General features: G+C 40.2%; 1 protein-coding gene across 1 annotated transcript; it reads right to left on the minus strand.

The window, feature by feature from the left end:
• Positions 1–609: 609 nt before the first annotated feature.
• Positions 610–12,366, minus strand: chn1 (chimerin 1). Its single transcript, XM_037790293.1, has 7 exons — positions 11,502–12,366; positions 9,683–9,767; positions 6,182–6,355; positions 4,721–4,798; positions 3,904–4,041; positions 2,234–2,339; positions 610–1,437 (listed from the first exon to the last, which is right to left on the minus strand). Exons 1-7 carry the CDS (start codon positions 11,751–11,753, stop codon positions 1,266–1,268), a joined length of 1,005 nt encoding a protein of 334 aa, XP_037646221.1. The 5' UTR covers positions 11,754–12,366; the 3' UTR covers positions 610–1,265.
• Positions 12,367–16,429: the final 4,063 nt, after the last annotated feature.

Below are 16,429 nucleotides of genomic sequence, written 5' to 3' on the forward strand. Positions count from 1 at the left end.
CACAAAGCGGCTGACAGATACAGTTAGATACTAACTAGCTGGTGAACATAGTGGAGCATTTAGCAGCTAAAGCCTCAGGAGGTGGTGGAGACCAAAAACAGAGCTAAACAGAGAGCAAATATCGGACTAACAATTGCCAGGTGGCCAGAAACACGACTCCAAATGAATGATAATGATGCTCCATGTCTGCTAAATCTGTAAATAAGTAGCTGTTTGTTAACATGTTTGCCATACCAACTTATAAGTTGTGTTTACAGCTTGTTTCTGCTACCCCCACCCTATTGGTTAATGTTGCTATATAGGCCTGTCAAGCTTTCACCCCCAGCATGTGAATATGCCAGGATATTGCCCGCACATGGGGCTTATTATTATATTCTCTTCCTGCGTTTTTGGCTTCAGAAAAGCAAAAATATACGACAATCTAAACTTTGAGGATATCTACTGTCAGACTTGCAGCTTCCATACACACCGCTGAAAGCGTGACAGGCCTCCTGCACCTAGTTACGGTTGCTAACGTAGGATTGGCCAGTGGCCGTTCTGGGGCGGGGCTTAGTGAAGGGTCAGTTTGATAGATCTTTATTATGGTAAATCAGATGACTCATTAAGCACTTAATTTCTCAGAGTAAGGTTTAATAAATTAAAGTGATCATGCACAAGTTGTGTACAAAAACATTACAATAAAAAAATTAAATTCACAAATAATGCTGTTTATAACACGATAAAAATGTTAAGGTCACGCAAATGCACCAGTGTGTACACATTAAGAGGAAAAGGCTCATTCCACTACTTCAGGTTACATAAAAAACGTTGAGGGGATAAAAAAATACAGCATCATAGAAATTACCCCAGAAATATCAGTAGCTTATTTTTACATCCAGCTATACAATGTTTAACAGAACAAAACCGCACAGCAGGCAGCTGGGAATGTGGGCTATAACTACTACAGAACAGACAAAAGCAAAAATCACAGCGCTACACGATCTCAACACATGCTGGGTTACGACTACAAAGCAACAAAGACCTTGCACCATGCATGCTGGCCTGTCAGCTTCTGAAAATCCCCCGACAAAAATGGGGAGAGTACGTACAAGTGTAAAGTTCATCGCCCACACCCGATACAGGGGAGGACAGATGTTAGGTCAGCACTAGTCCATACGCAGGGCATTTTAAAAAAAATGTATCAATCAATGTAATACAAACAGTCATTCAAGTCTTTACACAAAAGAATGATTAGAGAGCTGTTCTATAAAAGTCCTGATTTGTGTTTAGAAGAGCACATCTTCGTTTTTAATGAGCACCTCCACCACCTGTCTCTGGTAGCGGATGTCATTGAGTGCTGTTATGGCGTCCAGGTTTGGTGCACGCATGAGGGTGGGTCCAAAAATGATGGCGAGGTTCTCTGCGTTCATCAGGTTGAATTTCTCATTCTGTGTCACCCTGCGAATATGTATCAAAAGAAAAAAGAAAAAAGTTAGAAACATAGACTGACTGTAGAAATAAAGAGTTTTAGGGAATGTATGAAAATAATTTTGGTGGGGAGGAGGACTGAACATTAGTTTTCTTTTTTCTTTCTAATATTACTAAGGGTGTCGCGATATACCAGTATTGACGATAACCGTGATATTAAAAAATGAAATATTAATATCCTGCTAATAATACACAAATGATAATATTCTGTAAATAATCCAGCACCTCTTAAATTATTTTATATATACAGTTAATGGTTACAAACTCTCTCTCCACCTCCCTACACTCATATTTTTAGCGTAATTTATCTTCAAAAAGAGAGAAAAAACACACAATAAACAAAGTTAAAGATACATTTGACTGAAAGCATTATTTTAATTTTATTATTTTCAAAATTTCAAACGATCATTTTGTGAATTCTTTTTGCCACGATAATCATGTAGTGAAAATCTGATTTTGTGACAGCCCTATATCGGACCGTCTCCTTTTTGCAATACCCTTCCTACATTATCTCAAAAATAATAAAACTATTGACTGATAATTTATTTAGCAATTAATAATTAAAAGTGTGCAAAGAATTTGAGATAGTGTCGTCCAATCTAAACTTTTTTAATAGTAAATAATTTTTTTATAGTAATATATTACAATATACTCCCTTCATCAAGAAGAAAAAAATACATAATCATCCCCCTTTTCTGGAACCCCTTCCTCCTATTAATTTCCACACGGTCCCTTATCTTCTACAGAGTTCGACTGCATTGCTGACCTTTTTAAGTGCGCCATGAGGTACTTCAAAGTTTCACTGTGTGATGGAGGCAGCAAAGCAAGAGACTCGCGGAAAGCTTCCAGCTTCTTCTCTGCGTCTGAGAGCTCTGGACAGAAACAGAAAGGAAGTGTTTTTGTTAGAGAGGCCAGGATACACTCTCAGAGGACACAAGCAGAAATCAATGTAGTTATTTCCTGCGGGGTAATAAAAGCCATTAGTCTCTGAGAGGAAGTCTGAGGCTGCCTGAGACGGCTAATGCAAATTAACATTGTGAATGTCTTCTTGACTGTTGTGTTTTGCAAATTGGGGACACAATTGGAGTTGAATACTTATTCAAGACTTAGGGTCAGTGTTGAGTTTTGAAAGTTATCGGCTGATTAAAGTTGTATAAAGCTGCATTTTCACAGTTCAGTTCAAACTGCAACTGAGGAAAATTACCAATGAATGTTTACCTTTTTCTCAATAACAACCATAAAATCTGTGTAGGTGAAGTTTTAAAGGAGACATATCATGAACAACTCACTTTGTCAGTGCTTTTGCACATCCATTTTTTTCACAAACAGTGAAATAAGACAACCCAGTCAGTTGTTTGTGGGCTGCCTAGATCAGAAAACATATGATCCAACAAGTCATTCAGATTTGGCTCCCCTTCCTATGTCACATGAAGTCTCATTAGAATATATCACCCACAGCTTGAAAACGACCTTTGCAAAGGTGTGGCATAGTTTTCTTGCAAGCCAATCAGAGCAGACTGGGCTTTTTTGGGAGGGGGGCTTAAAGAGACAGGCGCTAAAACAAGAGGGTGAATACAGGTATATTCAGACAGACAGTATGAGAAAAAGAATGTGTTTTTTGAACATTAAAGCATGTAAACATGTTCTAGTATAAACCCAAAATACAAGTATGAACCTGGAAATGAGCATAATATGTCTCCTTTAAATAACAGAAAAGGACTGTCTGTGGTTGTGCTGGCATCAAAGTGCAGTCCAACGCAACAACCCTGCAAACTACGGCCTCACGAATGTATGCATTATATACATATATGTTCATATTTATGGACTCAGTCTTGACAGAAATCAAACATTAGTATTTATTTGAGGTTATTGCATTCGATTTCATCACATATAGGTCTTTCTGTTATTTTGTCCACCCTCCTTAGGCCAATATACTGCTAACATCTATCATGTGTGCCCCACAAAGCATTTTCTGCAAACAAATATAAAGAAATACTAATGCCTTTATTGTCTGTAATGTGACTCACTGTGTGACCACAATATGAAGCAAACAACGTAAGTAAGGGATAATGCAGAGTGAGCCGGACATTGTTGTGAAATAAACTGCAACAGGGCGAGACAGCACTTCAATCACCCTGAAGGGGTTTATTTCACAACAATGACCGGCTCGCTGTGCATTATTCCGCTTATTACACGGCTACTTACTTAAGAAATCAATAATTTGACACAAAAATGGTCAGCCAGAGTCTAACATCAGAACTGTGCCCATAGCAACGTTCTGTTATTATAAAGAAATAACAGACCGTAGGATGCCGTGATTGACCAATCAGAATAGAGTATTCCACAAAGCCGTGTAATAAAGCTCACTAGTGACTGTTTGCCATCTTTTAAGTGAAACAGGTGTGTTTCTGACTAATTTGTCTCGTTGTGACTTACTTGCAGCCTCGATGAACCTGGGGTAAGCATCGTACGAGATGATGGGAACAGGCAAATCCCTGAGGTAAAGTTTCAGTGCACCCGTGATGATATTGATGTCTTCATAGGCATTCACTGAGATGTCTGTCTTCTCGCCATCTGTGAGGATGTGTGATGGAATAAGAGAGACGAGAAGAGTTTTCACACTGTAAGAATGGCTGACATCAACACTTTCCCATCACCGTGTGAATTGAGGAATAAAGAGATTGTGTTACTGTGGGTGGAGTATAAAAAGATCTTCTCTCGCTCTGTATTTTTGCAAAGTAGCTGCTATCATCCGCCTGGCCTGTTTTATTCTGACTTTCCCTCGGTTATGCATGCTTTCCAGAGCAGGCCGTGGCCTACTTGTGCTGGCAGACTGAACATCACAGCGCTGTGAGCTGGAATGACACTCTGTCATGGATGATCTCCCACATGCGGATCTGGAGAAGAGTTTAGCCCACTGCTGCAGGCTTTTTCTTACAGTTAAAATTCACACTGCACTGGGCAAAGACAGGCTCATTCTCACTAAGTCTACTACTGAATCCCAACACAGCTCTGTTTAAGGCAGTGAGAGTACATCCATGGTTTGTATCCCCTGAGGTCACCCCCCTGTCTGTCCACACTGTGAAACCCTGCGTGAGAGGGACATGTCGGGATAGGATCTGCACTCCCAGATGGACAGTAATCCTTCACAAATGTGTCACTTTCTCATTAATCTGAAGTGTGTCTTATGTAAACATATCAAAGCATGTGGTGTCAAACATCAGCTGACAGAAATCTATAAAGGAACACACACCTTTGTCAAACGCCATCTTGACTTCTTCCAGCGAATCAGTGAATCCAGATATTCTGTAGAGGCCTTCAGACTTCAGTCCTTGAGGAACAAACATAATAATAATTAAAAAAAACAACCTTTCAGACACCCTCAGGGCTGTCACGAGTAATGTAGAAAAATTCACTACCTTGGGTAATTTGGGAAATACCATTAAGCACCCTTAAATATGCATAAGAAATTAAGGATAAAATGCCCACAATGTCACACGGTGGAACAACGTGGGCAAATGCAAATAGTTTTCTGCATCACTGGGCAAAATAATAAAGACATAAATCAAACTTAGCTACAGACACGTATTAGAGGGCAGACAATGAGGGAGCAATGAGCTTCCTACATAGTTGAGTGATTTAACTGAAATGCAATCAAATAAGGCAGCAGGAAACAGAGTAATGTATTCCTCATTACACGTCCACAATTACCAGCACACTCATCACTCCTCTCAGTCATACCCCCGCCCAGAAAACATTAAGTCAGTTAGTAACGTAAGCAGACGCTTAACACCTCAAACTAAGTAGAATATATTGTAGATTGTTTACTATAAATTTAGAGAAAAATACTGTAAACAGGATCCATAAACTTAATTTTAAATGTCATTTCAAAGGAGTCGTTTTGAGGGGGCTCCTGCATAATATCAGCTAAAAATGCTAAAAGTAATTATGTTTACATTGCATTGTCTAAAAATACATAATTTCAGAGTTTCCTGACCTGTCTGGAAATGAATTTAGAATAGTTATTAAATGTCTTTATGGAGGCAAAGAATGGCAGTTAATGTTTTGATCATATAATAAATTGAATACCTATTTATGAAATTGAATCACTACTGACTACTCAATATGGAAATTAAAACGCTACTTAATTCATAGTTTTATTAACACATATAGTACTTTGGAAATCATCGATCTGAATGTGGACATTTCCAGAGGGTAATTTATGCAATTTCCAAAACTGTATATTAATTATTAATTTGATTAGGTTTCACTGATAGAACATGTGTCCAATATCAAAGTTCCTCAGATTACAAACTTGAAATTTACTTTTACAATTTCAGAGGAGAAATCACACCACATAAATTCAGATTGACATAGATATAGATATTTCAATGCTATAAATTCAGCTGCATTTAAAGGTCAACATTAAGTATGCAGGAGTGACTTCAATTATTACAGCCTTTCTTTCTTTCTTTGTTTGCAGCATGTCAGCTATACTCCTTCAATAGAAAGCCTCCACTCAGCCAATTACTGTCAACAAATCAGAGTCTAGTTTTATAGCTGTTAGGGTTAAGCCCATGGATTCAATTTGTATTTAAACTAAACTGCATTTATCACAAAAACACATATATACATCTAGGGGGAAAATAAATTAAGCTACACATATAAATCACATGCACACACACAGACACACACACACACGTCGTAGGCTGACCTCTTGACTCGATCTCTCGTATGCACATGTCAACCACCATGGGCCTCGCTGTATTGTAAGCTTGCACCAGGGTCGTGAGGTCACAGCTGTAGACTTTACGGATGTGTCTCAGGTCTGGCTTGCAGTCGTCGGGCACCAGAGACGAACATTGTTTGTGGACGTTTAAACCACAATCTACAGAGAGAGAGAGAGAGAGAGAGAGGGAGACATACAGCAGGTTTAGTTCATGAATAGAGTCAAAAAGGAAGACTCTATATACTGTAGAGTAAAATCTGTCAACCAGAATACAAAGTCAACTAAATGATTTCTTGTAGGTCAGTCGTTTTATCTCTGAACTGAGGACTATTATGCAAATTCACACTCAACGTTGGGTTCATTTGGGTTTGGTTGGCTGGTTTCATGTGTGTTTTGGCTCGCAGAAGAGTGTTAATTCCCTCGATCAATGTCTGCCCCCTAAATGTCACAAGACCACTGGAGAGCTTCTCTCCCTCCACCATGCACGGCATTGAAGTCACCTTGAGCACTGGACGGATCCAAAGGCACCTCTAGAGGGCCATTTGTTTATTAAAAACAGTAAAATAAAACAATGATAAACCACATGACAAGGAATATTTGTGTGCATCTTTTTTTCAATTTGCATGAAAGCATTTCATAGTAATTCAAACGACAGGCATTTGATAATTATTAAATGTGGGGAAATTCTCTTCCTTTCTCTCCTATATGATATTTTCAGACGCATGATGCACCACACAGTGTTCAAATGGCATATTAGTCATGATGGCAGTTTAAGTATCCCACATTGCGTTTAGTCTTCAGTCACAGCGGATGGGGCCCGAGGCACAGCTGTTTCAGGGCAGGATTCACCTTGTCGGGAACAGAGGAGCCCGTGGAGAGCAGACGCAGAGAGAGACTGCAGCGCCGCTTTGTAACGGAGACGCATGGAGGGAATTAGAGGAACAGTGAAAACGCTGTGGCCTGGAGGAGGGATAGGGAGCGCTGCTGCTGCTGTGTGCTCTATTCTTCTCCAAATCCAAGCTCGCACACAATGGCTGTGGAAGCAGCAATTGAGGCGCTGCGGGCTACACTAGACCTAGTTTCCCAGACTAAAATGGGGGCAGCTCTTCAAGCTCTTAGATCTTTTGAGCCGTCTCCAAGTTCTAAGAGGTTTTTTTATTTGACAAACGCGGTCTGCTTTTTGATTCCAAAAACATTAAAAAAATAACATTTTGATCCCTCAGAAGAATCGCTACTTTTTTAAAATTTTAAATAAAGCAAAGAATCTCTGCTTCTGGAGGACCTCAGACAATATTGAGATTAATATGGATCCCTGGAGAAATTCACACTGCCTGCATTTATATGCATTGAGGCAGAAATGTAATTACTCTAAGAGATGATTCTCTTAAGGATATGAGACAGGCAGTATAATAGAGGACGGCCTGTCATCAGACACAAGTCTGTTGAGCTCCTGGTGTCCATGTGAGCACGCTGATGGGGGTCCCAGGTGGGGCGGGTGAGGGTGAGAAAGGGGCCCCAGGGACACCGGGAGCCAGGAGACAGGGGATGCTGCTTTACTGCACCGTCAGCTCCGACTCCGTTGCTATGGCGAGGAGGCTGCGGCTCCGTTTTGGCTAAAAGGGCTCTGAGAAGAGGTTTAATGGTGTCTGGTTGCTAATTTCTAATCAGCACATTATCACCATGTCGACCGGCAGAGTTACCAGTTTAAACCGGTCCCTTTTCTGACTGGGACTGAAAACAAAACGCACCACTTGTATTTTTTTTTAACCAAGTATTTAAGTGAAATAGGGGTTGAGCTGCTTGACCCAGCTCTTTGGTTGAAGCCGCTGAATTTTAATGTGTGTGGAAACAGAGGTCCTTCCCCACGCTCCGAGCCCTGCTCCTCATTAAAGAGACATGCCAGCTTTGTTTTCCTTCAGGGGCATGATGGGATGAGGCTGGGGGGGCGTACTCTGATGAGGAAATGTGGCACAACAAGCACAAGCAGAGGCTGGCTGACTGGCACGCGGCCAAAACCAGTTCACACACACAAAAAGAAAAGGGGGTGGGAGAACATTTTTTTTTTGGTATGCAAATGTGAGCATCATGTGAGACTTCGCTGCCCTAGATTCTGGTGGCTGTGGTCGACACTGAAGGAATGGCAACACAAGAGTTTATAAAGACTGGCTCCAAACATATGTGCCTTTTTTTTTTTTTGATTGTTGTCAGCGTTCAGAAATTGAGACGTTAATAATTAACGCCAGAGCTCCCACAGATTTGTGTGACATACTTTGTTGCATCAATAAAACATCAAAGACACACATCCGACTATATTATAGCACTATTCTGGGATGTGAAACGGATGCCAACAACAGCTACTGCGAAACAGAAATCTCATCAGAGCGTTTGACAAGCAAACGGGTAAATACAACAGAAGCATTTACCTCACAATAACAATGTGTGTACGTTACATCTATCACACAAAGTAAAGGAAGGTTCATAAAGGACTGAAAATTAGGGCTGTAACTAACGATTATTTTCATTGTTGATTAATCTGTGGATTATTTTCTCGATTAGTCGATTAGTTGTTTGGTCTATAAAATGTCAGAAAATGGTGGAAAATTGTGTTTCTCAAAGCCCAAGATGACGTCCTCAAATGTCTTGTTTTGTCCACAACTCAAATATATTCAGTTTACTGTCATAGAGGAGTAAAGAAACCTGAAATATTCACATTTATGAAGCTGGAATCAGAGACTTTTGACTATTTCTTTCCTAAAAAATTACTCAAACCGATTAATCCATTATCAAAATAGTTGGTGATTAATTAATAGCTGACAACCAAACGATTAATCGTCGCAACTCTAGTGAAAATTGGTGAAAAGTGAATGTTTTTCAAAATATGGTCACACTGTGGAGCACATAATGACAAAATGCCTTTAGACAAATACAAAGAACTGAGCTTTAATCACATTATTTGAGCCCACTGTTGCGTGTTTACTACGTTATAATGGAGCAAATGTTTATCCATCATCAAAATCATGGAAGTGGAAACACAGATAGCCTTTGTTATCGTAATAATGATAACAAGATGTGAAGAACAACCCAAGCCATGTGCTAAAACAAAAAAAGTAGATATTATTTCCAAACAGAATAAAGAGCTAATTTTAGATTTTTAAAAATAATCTGTCAGTGATGACTGATGGTGAAACTCATTCTTCTGCTTGTTTGAACTCCATTCACAAACCCAGCGAGGAACAAAGTAGGTCAAAAATACGGTTTTAACATAGTGTACACGTTACATCATAGCTATAAGGCCCACTCTATTATACAACCCCTAATCCACAAACTACTGTTGGGATTTTCGATTAAAACTCAATAATCCAGCCCCAGATGCACTAAAAACCAAGTAACCCATATACACACTAATTCCCGCTATGTACACCATGAATGTACCATATAAGCAGTTTATATAAGAGTGTGTTGAAGCAGCCTGAGAACAAGATGTACCTGCACATTTGACCCCCTGAGCCATCAGTCCCCACATGAAGCTGGCACAGTGTTCACACCAGTGAGGCCCTCGGAAGGTGTGGACCTACAACAGAGAGGAGGACAGTGACACATATTAGTGATGAAGTACAATGAGAAGACAGAGAGAGAGAACAACGGGGAGCTGCAGCCATTTGACACCATATTCCCATCTTTAGCCTGCCAGGAGACCTGTAGGTGCTGCCACCTTAAATGAGGCAGAGGAGGATTGTTGTTCAAACAGACCCTCAAACTGACAATACAGGCGGAGGTTTTGCCATCATGGCACAGTAGGATGTGACAATTCGCCAGAGTTAAGGTGCAAGTTGTCAGGGAAACTTGCTATGGAAACAGTAGGAGGCCACATTGCTGGTGAAGGGAAGGGAGCGCCACACGCCACCAGGTGACAACAGCACCAGCCAATCAGGAAAGGCCTCCGGGAGCGAGAGAGCGAGCCACAACTCTCCCTGTTTTCCCTGCATTAAGTCAACAGCAGATGAGGCAAACAAACAAGCCATATTGGTAAAAAAAAAAACTGCTGGCTTCTGGTTGGCATCATAACACTGTGCAGTTTGATCATTGTGTTAAAAAACATGAAACGTCGGTCACCTAAGAAGTTCTTTGACAGTCTGCCATCATTAATGGTTGTGCTTAGGATGACAATTTCACATGTATCTAACCAATTTGTGCTGTTTATTATAGGGATGCAACTCACATGTTTCATCATGATACAAATATAGATTCTTTGGACGACAATACAATATTTGTTGATATCACAAAGTCTCCCACGATACGATTACAATTTGATTGAATTCAGGGGCCTGCGATCGATATTAGACGATATTATATGACTATTTAACACAATCATTTACATTTATATCAACTCACAAAAAGCAACTAAAATATGATTTGATAATTTGTAGGGAGGAGGTGCAATTGGTTGGAAAAGCGTATCTTAAAGATGATATGTATCGATGTTTACACTTTGCATCGATGATATTGGATCGTTGATCGTCGCATCGATCCAGATCTGTGAATAGCTACACCCCTATCATATAATTACTCTTTGTTTGGTCTGTGATACATACTGTATCACGTCTTTCTTTTCTGTTTAAAGGCAAGAAAAACATCTAAATACAGGCGGTGAATGCATTTATTTTAATAGTATTTAATGTAAGATAATGTAGGAGTAGTTTAATTTGATAAATGTGGCTTTTAGTTGTCAGGGAGCTTAAGTTTGAAATAGACAGACTTGTTTTAGCGCCCAGATGTTGTTGATACTCTCTACATTATAAATTCACTCATCATCCTTCAGTTGTGGGAGCTTTCAACACAAGAACTGCTAACATGTTGAAATGCAGCATTCAGCAGTCCTAGCGAACAAAGCAGCAGAAATAGATTGTTAAGCATCAGCACTTTGAAAGCCTTGAAGGTAATATTTCACCTGCTGCTTTCCATCCCATTAACCAGCCAAACTAGGAGAGAGAGCCAAATAGGGATCCACTCCTCCACTGTTTGCCCTCTCCATCGGCCTAATCTCTCCATCTGGTGCTCAAACTAACAGCAGTGGTCCACAGACCACCCAACAGATTTTCTTTTGATAAAGGCTCACTGGACAGACCAAAACAGCTCTGTTTTTCATCCCCTCTCTCCCTCTCTGTAACACTCACCCCCTCCTCCTCCTCCTCCTCCTCCTCCCATCTCCCACAAGGGAAGCATGAGAAGCAGCCCTCTGGCCACACATGATGAAATTAAAGCAACGTTTCAGGAGACAGGTGATAAAGAGTTCTTTAAGTCTCACCTTGAAGTTGTGGACTTTGTCAGATTTGGGCGTCCGCTCGCTCTCCTTCAGCGTTGCTCTGCGGACCAGCGAGGTGAGCTGTGAATAGGCAAATAGTTTAAGTGGCTGCCAGAAAGTGGCTGGAGGTTTCTGTGGCCCCATCCTCATCCCCAGAGCTGCCGCCAGAATATCCTCCTGATTGGCCTCTCGCTTGGCCTTTTGCACCAGGGACTTCTCTTCCTTGTGAACCTCGTAGGACTCTCTAGATGGCATTCTGGTGCTGTGGTCTCCCACACCAGATGAAGGAACAACCCCGGTGGAAAAGTCCCAAAAAGGGAGGGGGGGAAACTGTTTTGATGCTCAGAGCAAGACTATATCAAATATTACTTGCATTGTCCCAATTAAAGAGAGACATCACAGACCAAAAAAAAAAAGCAAATCATTAAAAAAAAGAGTGAAAATAATTAAAAAGAATCCAAAAAGTCCTTATTAAATCCTCTCACAGCAGTTACAGTAGATGAAGTGGAGCCTCTGTGATAGGAGTGCCAGGTTTTTATACAAAAGAGGTGCAGCCCTGGGTGCTCATGTGGTTCTCTGGGAACGTGTATGCAGATGAGCTGAGTGGTCGCGCTAATCCTCTCCTCCCTGTGCAGAGCTGATATTCTCCCTGGAACAGAGACAGCACACTATTGTGTATGGATGCCGTCAGGGCGGGCAGAGTGAGGGGGAGGAGTGGAGGGGTGGATCCTGTAGTAGTCACAGCAGATTAAATGGACCCCACCAACCAATCACAGCGTGGATACGTCGGCTTTATAGTAGCCACTACCCCGCCCCCCACAACAGCCATCTCCATCAGATATCCAAGCAGGGGACCCTGGGTAGGATTGAAATGAGAGTGGGATGATAATGAGCAATGAATGAGTCATGCATCAAGAGTGGGCTGCTGCTGCCTGCATAACTTGCGACAGCAGTGGGCTGTTGGAGACGAGCTATTTTCAAAAATCATGTTGCCACAGAAACCGGTCTCATGACTGGGACCAGGATGAGCACACACACACACACACAGAAGCACCAAGCGAAATACGAGATCATTGATATGAATGCATGCTTTGATAGAAAGTGATGCTCTATAGTTTTCAAACAAATAACAAAATAATCATATTTGACATTTAGCAGTTAGACAAATTAAGAGAAAATCAAACATAAATTGATGAAGAATAAACAGAATATAGAAACAACTCCTGGAAAACAATCAGTTTTATGTTTGAGCATTGTTTATAATCCACCACACAGTGTTTAAACAGCTTGGAAATTTCCACTTTGAGACATTTTTATGCACCAAAAACAGATTAAAATCACATGCCAATGCTCTGCTTGAGAAGACTCCCCTATTTTGTGTTGAGCGGCAACGATTAATCGATTAGTTGTCAATTATTAAATTAATCAATTTATCAGTTTGAGTCATTTTTTTAAGAAAAAGAAAGTCAAAATTCTCCGATTCCAGTTTCGTAAATGTGAATATTTTCTGGTTTCTTTACTCCTCTATTACAATAAACTGAATATCTTTGAGTTGTGGACAAAACAAAACACTTGAGGACGTCATCTTGGCATTTTATGACATTTTATAGACCAAACAAATAATTGATTTATAATCGAAAGAAAGATTAATTGTCTTTTTTTGCATCACGTGAAGCACACTGAATTGCCTTTGTTAAGAAATATGCTATATAACTTAACTTGCCCCTGCCTTACAAATAAAACATGCAAACATCACCCTAAAGGAATTATACAATACATTTCAAATCATATAAGATATTATGCAGTTTAATCATTTGTATTATGAATCAATATTCACTGTTACCAGCAGCAGCTTATGCCATCCTTCTTACATTATGATAAAATATACAATGAAGAATTAAACAACACATGTCTGGAAGCTGGGAGCCTTTTCTTTCTTTCTTTTCCCTGATACAGGCGTTGCGTTGTATGCATGCAAATGAAGTATCAAATATAGCATCATTACAGCGAGGTGGGAGAACGGATCCGCAACCTGCTTCTGTAATTCACACTGCAAGTCAAATGTGGTTATGATCCCGTGTCTCAGAGTCTAATTCAGACTCAGCTGTTAAAAGTGCAACGTTCTCACCTTTTTTTTTTTTTTTTTACAGAGGACAGCTGGAGAGGAAGTGACTCCAGAAATCAATGAGGACTGTTATAGCCCCCCTACCTCAGCAGAGAGGTATCAAAATGAGAGGATGAACAGCAGAAAGGGGGGCTTTGAAGATCAGTGTACTTATGTAGAATGGCATCCCAAACCGTGGTGTATGATGGGGTGTGGATCACAACATGAAAGACGTGAAACAGAGAGCTTCCAGTGCAGCTCTCTTCTCTCATGCTCAGGGAAAAGTCTCTGCTCAGGAGGGCACCTGAAAGTGGTCTAGATAAAAGACAGTAAGAGTCTTTCATATGCACCCGTTCATCCTCTCAGACCCTGAGCACTTTACAGGGTTTTGCAGCGTAATTGCGTTGCCTGCTGTTAAGTGCAGAACGAGAGTCTGACTCTCAGGATGTGGTTTACTTTGAACGCAGCTCTAATTGACACTGATTGATTTGCTTGTTTCCCAAACATGTCCAGAGATGGGACTCTGGAGGATGGATGTATACAGAGCAGTATCTTTTAGAGCTCTGTGATGTCCATCGGTGTCCAGCCTGGACATGTGAGAGCTTGCACCCGATTCAACTGTTATCAGGGCATTAAATAGGCGTTATCGGTCGCTATAAGCACCATAGATGTGGATCAGTAGGGGCCTACTATGTTGTAAAAGTGAAAGCGAAACCTAAAAGAAACACATTCTAACTAGGGATGTCAATCGATCGTTATTAATCGCATGATTGTTCATAGTTAATCATGATTAATCGCAAATTAATCACTTTTTCCATCTGTGCAAAATGTACCCTAAAGGGAGATTTGTCAAGTATTTAATACTCACTTATCAATACTATTTATCAATATGGGAGTGTACAAAAATATGCTTTCTTTATGCAAATGTATTTATATATTTATTATTGGAAATAAATTGACAACACAAAACAATGACAAATATTGTCCAAAAACCCTCCCAAGTACTGCATTTAGCATAAAATAGGCTCAAATCATAACATGGCAAACTCAAGCACAACAGGAAACAAGAGCTGTCAGTGTGTCAGTGTGCTGACATTCACATATCTAGAGGTCAGAGGTCAAGGGACCCCTTTGAAAATGGCCACGCCAGTTTTTCCTCGTCAAAATTTAGCTTAAGTTTGGACCGTTATTTAGCGTTCTTACTGACAAGCTAGTATGACATGGTTGGTACCAATGGATTCCTTAGGTTTCTAGTTTCGTGTGATGCCAGTATCTTCACTCTAGCTTAAAACGGAGCCCGCTACAACCTCAAATTCGCAAGTTGCATTTATCCGTTAAAGAAATTAGTGGCGTTAAAACGAATTTGCATTAACGCGTTATTATCGCATTAACTTTGACATCCCTAATTCTAACACATTTTAAGACTGAATGAAACGTTAGATTTTGAACACAAACAAAAAGACTTCTTTAGGTTAAGGCAACAAAACCACTTAATTAACTTAAATAACTAAGTTTCAAAAGTGAAAGTGAAACTTCACTTGCGATCACAAAGACAACTATGGGATGCATTGCAAACCCCGGTCTCCTGAGTGAAACCTGTGTGTTTTGTCTCCCATCTATTGCCGCAAACCTCCACCCTATATGGAATTTCATGCTCTCCATGTACTCCTGTCATAATTACTACGATCACTGTAGTGTTGTTTTATACCTTCTTTCGGTGCTCTATCATGTGAATTGATGATAAAACCTAATATTGGGTGTAGTAGGCCCCTATTGACCCATATCTATGCTGCTTATAGCAACCGATAACACCTATTTGAATATTTGAATCCAGCCACATTTGGGATTTAAACAACAATTCAATATTTCTATTAAACAGATTGATCTGATTTAACCCAGAAACCTGAATAATCTCAAAATGTTCTTCGTTAGAACTTTATTTCCTCACTCTCTTGTGAGCCCTTAAACTGGTGAAGTGACTATTTCTGTGGGTTAGGAGTGTTGTTACATAAGGAAATGTTCTTCTAATGCACTGCTGACCCAGCGCTGACACAAAGACCCATTAAGAGGACAGCGATATTTCCTCTCATGATCTGTGAACTCTCAGGGCTATGATTTCTATCTCTCACGTAACACTGTTAAATAACAGCTGATGTAATCTAAATCCATAGGTTATAATTCACAGCCAAAGCAAATGCCAAATTAGAGATGCAGTTTTAGATGCTGAAAGACTTCAAATTAATGTAAAAGGCAGCTGATCCACCAACCTCATCCTTGAGTAAAGCTGCAAATCATCAAGTTACATAATGTTATATAACCGCATGATGACGAGAGTGAGAGCCAAGTCGTTATAATAGAGTCCAAGAATATAGAGGACTGATGTCAGAATGAGGGTGCCTGCACACTGAAAGCTTTCAGTAGAGCTATGTGCCATTAAACTTGTGAAATGAGCACAAGCAATTTGAATCTCGTCATGCATTTCTTCACACTGTGACAGGAGTGACTATACTTTAACATTTTTTGAAGCCATTTATATTGGCATTTATAAGCAAATAACACCTTTGTACAATCATTCATCATTGGACCAGAAGGGAAGAGGACAATGTGAATCACAGACAAAGAAAGGCTACATACATTTGGCCACCAGCACTGGAAAATACCACATATGCATAAGATGCAGCTACAATCGTGGCTTTTTTTTTTTGCTGGGCTTGCAAGAAACCCGGAGCAAATTACACCATATTTTACCGGGACAAATAGATTACCTGGATGTGGCTGGAACAGTCTGCATTTTGACAGTGATGTATGGGAGGCGGCTACCACGCTT

Source organism: Sebastes umbrosus, chromosome 13 (assembly GCF_015220745.1).
Source record: "Sebastes umbrosus isolate fSebUmb1 chromosome 13, fSebUmb1.pri, whole genome shotgun sequence".
NCBI classification, from domain to species: domain Eukaryota; kingdom Metazoa; phylum Chordata; class Actinopteri; order Perciformes; family Sebastidae; genus Sebastes; species Sebastes umbrosus.

Excerpts from the sequence above, each read along its gene's own strand:
- chn1 (XM_037790293.1), bottom strand. The coding sequence starts at position 11,753 with ATGCCATCTAGAGAGTCCTACGAGGTTCACAAGGAAGAGAAGTCCCTG. Across the intron at positions 4,799-6,181 it reads ACGAGAGATCGAGTCAAGAG|GACTGAAGTCTGAAGGCCTC; the intron begins GTCAGCCTACGA and ends TTGTTCCTCAAG. Across the intron at positions 4,042-4,720 it reads CAAGATGGCGTTTGACAAAG|ATGGCGAGAAGACAGACATC; the intron begins GTGTGTGTTCCT and ends ACATCCTCACAG.